Source organism: Pterocles gutturalis, unplaced genomic scaffold, assembly GCF_000699245.1.
Source record: "Pterocles gutturalis isolate BGI_N339 unplaced genomic scaffold, ASM69924v1 scaffold51616, whole genome shotgun sequence".
Taxonomy (NCBI): Eukaryota; Metazoa; Chordata; class Aves; order Pterocliformes; family Pteroclidae; genus Pterocles; species Pterocles gutturalis.
Window position 1 is genome coordinate 1 of NW_010099728.1, and position 4957 is coordinate 4957.

The 4957-nt window shown below is 35.7% G+C and overlaps 1 protein-coding gene across 1 annotated transcript; it reads left to right on the top strand.

The window, feature by feature from the left end:
• Nucleotides 1-216: 216 nt before the first annotated feature.
• LOC104464334 (cytochrome c oxidase assembly factor 5) lies at nucleotides 217-2688 on the top strand (the record flags this gene model as incomplete). The annotated part of the gene is made up of 2 exons (XM_010077009.1): nucleotides 217-300; nucleotides 2374-2688. Coding segments are annotated over 2 exons (126 nt in total), but the record flags the coding sequence as incomplete, so codon positions are not given.
• Between the last annotated feature and the right edge of the window lie 2269 nt (nucleotides 2689-4957).

Sequence of the window (4957 nt, forward strand, 5' to 3'; positions counted from 1 at the left end):
AACGAGCCCTCGGGGGCGAAAAGCTGTTATTTTGTCCCTTTCAAGCCTGTTAATTCGTGTTTTAAGCAGGTTAAGAAATGGTAACTTGAAAAGAAAGCACAAATCACTACACCATAGCAAAATTCCGAGTAAACATTGTCTGAAGTATTTTGATGTCTCTTTGACAAGGTGCAGAAATCCATTAAGTTTTTAATCCTTTTATTTTTCATCAAACAGGAAAACAAAAGCCCTAAACAATGCTTGAGGGAAGGACACTGTAGGAGTTTGCAAATGACATTTTTTGCATGCAAAAGATCAATGGTAAGTGTGTGTGGTGTGTTTTCTCCTGGCGATCTGGATGCTTTCTGGCCTTTTCCCTGTTCTCTGAAGAAAACTATTTCAGTAAAACTGGTGTCGTGAGGCAGAACAGGTCTTGCCTTTGAATTCCATTTAAAATATGGATACTGTACACTGTTCTCATGAAGAAGAACAAAGTTATAGAGTATCAAAAAGATGGAAAAAAATCATATTTAATTTTAATAAGGCTTAGAACGTGACAGGTAAATAAGGTAGGTGTTCTTATTATTGTTTTTAGTAAAGGTTTAGTTTTAACAATCTTAGTAGACCAGGTAATTGTAAGTTAAGATATTGACAAACTAACTTTTGTCTCTGAGGTCATTGGAAGAGATGTATATAGAGAACGTTTAAGTGAGAAGTATGTCCTATTGAAAGAGACTTTCAGTGTTGAAGCAGGCTCTTGCATTTAGGTTATGCTATCATTAATTTTCTTGGGGTTTATTTTTCATATAGCAAGCTATTAAGTATTATAGTGAGAAGTCAGTTTTAAAAATGTAATTAGATAAAGTTTCCCCTATTTTGATAGGAGTTCCTTGTCCGGAAACATCTTGCTTGTGTTTCCATAACACTTAGAAAATAGTTAAGATGTGGTAACGATGTTATCATAACTTTCTAAGCATGAGTGGTACCGGGCTTCTCTTTATTTTTAGCCAATGTGATACATAATGAGGAATATACAGCTGAAACTGTACCTAAATTTTTTTTTCCATTCTGTATTTTGCTGAAGTCATAGCAGCATTTTGGACCTCTCCTATATGCACTGCGTTAATTCGTGAAGTGACACTATCATTTCTGTGGACAGGAAAAAATGCTGTGTATTTAACGCTTGAAATACCTATTTGATGTTACAGTAACAATATATGTATCTCCAGATGATGGGCCTGCATTTCTGTCTGTAGATCGTTAAGGGAGCCTGATGAAACTCAAGTTTAATGCAGGAAGAGGCTTGGCTCTTATGATTGTATTTAACTGCTCCAAATTCTAAGACTGAAGAATTAAATTTTTCTTGTCCTGTTACCTCCATAAATTCCAGTAATTGCACTCTGCTAAAGTTGTTACTTGGTATAACAATGAGGCTTAAAGAGTATTTAAAAACAAGTTAGACACTAAATGCAGTATAATTTACAATACGCTGAAATCATTAGGGGTTTTGCCCAGATGCTGTTTTCTTTGTAAGGAAATATAATCTCTATCAGAAGATTAAACTTTAGTACACTTCAGATATTAAAGTAAGAACAAGGTTTAAAGTGGAAGCTTCTTGGTTATTGGACAAGCCATGCCATCTTGCAGTTTAGCTCTTTACAAATGTTGCTGCAGTTCTGAATTCTGAAAGAGGATTAGTTGAGGGAGGTAAAAGATATGTACACAGTCTAATATCTGAACGTGACTGTATTGCAATCTGTAACTGCCATCTTCAAGATAGACTGAATTCAGAAGAATTCTCCCTAGATCAAAGTATATTTGTCTGCTGCTCTGGGAAAGAATTTGCAATTTAGGTTCACTAAGTGCTGCCCTGTAACTACTTCCTTTAAATGCTTTTTTTTTCACTGCCAAGAAGAAACTTAGAGGTTTTACAAGCTGAATATTATTTCAATTTTTACTGATAATTTTTTTTTCAGACTCTCATATTTAAGTTATTGCTGTCCTCACTGACATTTGCAGTGACTCCCACTTCAACCCAATCTGAATTTTCCTCCTTCAGCTTGTCAGTTAACTTTGGAAAAACACATCTAAGCAGATCTACACTACGTTGTTTTCATGTGTTCTTTGCCATCCCGCTGTGCTTTTTTGTCATTTGTGTGGTTCTGCTGTTTATTTCACATAATTTAGATTTTGTGTGAGATTTAAGATGATACAATGTCTGTTTCATTGGGTGAACCCTATGGCTTGTTGGCTACATCACTAATTTTCTTTACAGTGACTTCTGCTTTATTCTCTGCTTTCTTCTGATGTCACAAAATGCCAAGATAGCACAAGCACTCTTAAGTATTTCTTTTGCAAAGTGTATGATTTTAATATATTGACTTCAATTTTCAGTTGGATACCAGGGCAAGATTCAGAGGAAGGAAGGGATACTGAAGTCCTCATGAAGAGACCCAGCCATGGGAAATCAGGGTTCATCAGTGCTTTAAGCAAAACAGAGACTAAAGTAAGATGATTGTATCTGCGGCATCCTTTCATGCGGTATTTTCATGGAAGGTATCTACTCCTGAGTTATTCAGTAGATTGATGTGGATGTGCATTTAAATGTTAAAAAGAGGGCAAGCATAAAACTGCAAGTTCTGGCCAAAATGGGTACTTGTCATGCACTTGCAATCAAATATGTAAAATACAGATTAAGCTGCAGAAGTTACCATTCTGTTTTGAAGTGAAGTTGTCTTTTGTGGTTTTACTAGTTCTGATCATGTTTTACTATTACAAATAAGACAAGATGTGGAACTGGGAGTTCACTTGACTGATATCCCAGAGGAAGCCTCAGGATAGAGCTGTTTTCAGAGGTGACAAGTTGACCAAGACTGTAAAATGTATGTGCGAGCTGCTTCCTTCCCAATGAGTTTGTTACCCAGTAAATGTGCACTAATAGGTAGGAGTGGCAATGTTTTTGCAGTGCCACATGTACAAGGGTGGCACCTCTTTCCTCTTTCTACAAGTTCCTTTTAATGTCATGATTGATGTACCTGGTTATTAGCACAATCTAGTCTTGTTGAACAATTAGATTAAAATTTGGTTACCCTGAATTAAAGGTTGTCTGATTTGTCTTTCATTGTATTGTCACAAGTACAAGCACAAGCATATGCCATTATTCTAGTCAATGACTTGAAAGCTGTATGCCAGGATGCAGCTAATTATGTATATATTTGTATGGGGGAGGAAGGGCTTCCTCAAGCCAACAGTTAAGGAGACCATGGCTGCTATTACTGTGTTCTAGAAGTATTTACAACAGTATTTAAGTTCCTCTGAGATGACCCTGAATGATCTTTCTGCATTACGTTCCAAGGAGGTGTATAAATACTGATCCAAACATACATACAAACTAGGGATGATGATCTTGACTTTATTGTGTTTGTGGGAAAATGTGTTCCACAGATGTACTTTGTGAGCATTTTTCTGTTTTTTACTTTGTCACTTCTCTCTGAATTCTTTGGTTCGCATCTATGGGTGTAAAATGTTCAAACTGCCATTCGTGTTAATTTAAATTGTAACTAGTTTCTGCTATATACTTCTTAAAACTGCTGTATAGTTCTTGAAACAGCTGCAGTGAAAAAGCAAAGAAATTATTAGAGAAAAATATTGTTTTGCTTTTCTTTGATCAAGGATGACTGTGGCAGATCTGTCTGCCATATGACAGTGTTCTTCAAGATGTAGATAACATCTATCAATTAGTCTCTCTTGCCCCACCCTGTAAGAAAGCTGTATTTATGGGAGTAACTGTTGTTAAATATGGCTTAAACTGTGACTGTGGCCCGTACTCACTGGTTTAGGAACTTGTTTCTGAAGAATATTTCTTTTTCCTTCCTTCAGGGTCTCTACCTCCTTCTCTACCTTCTGAAGCCTTTAAGAAATAAACAGTAGTGTAACTCTTACATGTGGAAACTCAAATAACTTCAGACAAGCTGTTTGGAAAGAAGATTAGGAAATAGTGAGAGGGGAGAAAGTCATAGTAACTTCTTTTCTTGGCTAAAGCATATAGTCATGTTAAATAATTAATTTAACAGAGTACGTTACGTGTATTATTTGATCCAATAGAATCTTAGTGTCAGAACTTCCTAGTGGTTCACTAAGCTATATAGGACAGTATGAAAATGCTTATAATATGTATTAAAATGCTGATTTGCTTGAGAGACTATCATTGTTCAGTTCCAGTGTTGTGTAATATAATATTCTGTCTAAAAATGACTAATTATATAATTGTCTTGGGACTCTGAGCACTGTCCTACTTGAGAGCTACGAACATTTCTTGTGTGAAAAATAATTTATTTCATTAATGGAAAGCCATAAGTACTGTAAATTTGTGCATATTTTTTCGTAATACACAGAATGTTTTTATTTGAGTTTCTTGATGTTTTAAAGTCTCATGCCTTGTGCTACACCTTGTGCTTTTATTAAAAAATACACATTTCTGATCTATGGTAGATTTTGCAAGACTGAACATGCAATGCATTTGAACCTGTGAAATTGGACTGCTGAGGACAAAAGGTTGAAATGGCGCCAGAAGGCTCTTATTGGTTTTAGAATCACAAATATATGCAAATATATGCAATAATTTGTACTAAGTACAGGACAGAGTTTGCAAAAACCTTTCACTGCTGATCTAATTTCTCCCATTTGTTTTGCATGGTTGCAGAGTCAAAAGGTGCTGAATGCTGATGAGATTCATGTCAGTGTTGGGACCCGTCTGTGGTGTTACTACATCTAGTTTCATCAATTAACATGTTCTCTCCACCATCCAATCCTGCAAACAGCTTAGTATTTACATAGCTGTAACTGCAGAGCTACTCACATGTTTATTATGATAAATAGTAGGCCATAGTCATTTACTCCCGTTTGAAAATTCTTTATAACTCTGTTCTTTCAAGCTAGTACAAAGTGATAAGCACATTGTTTAAGCAGAATCTGTTTG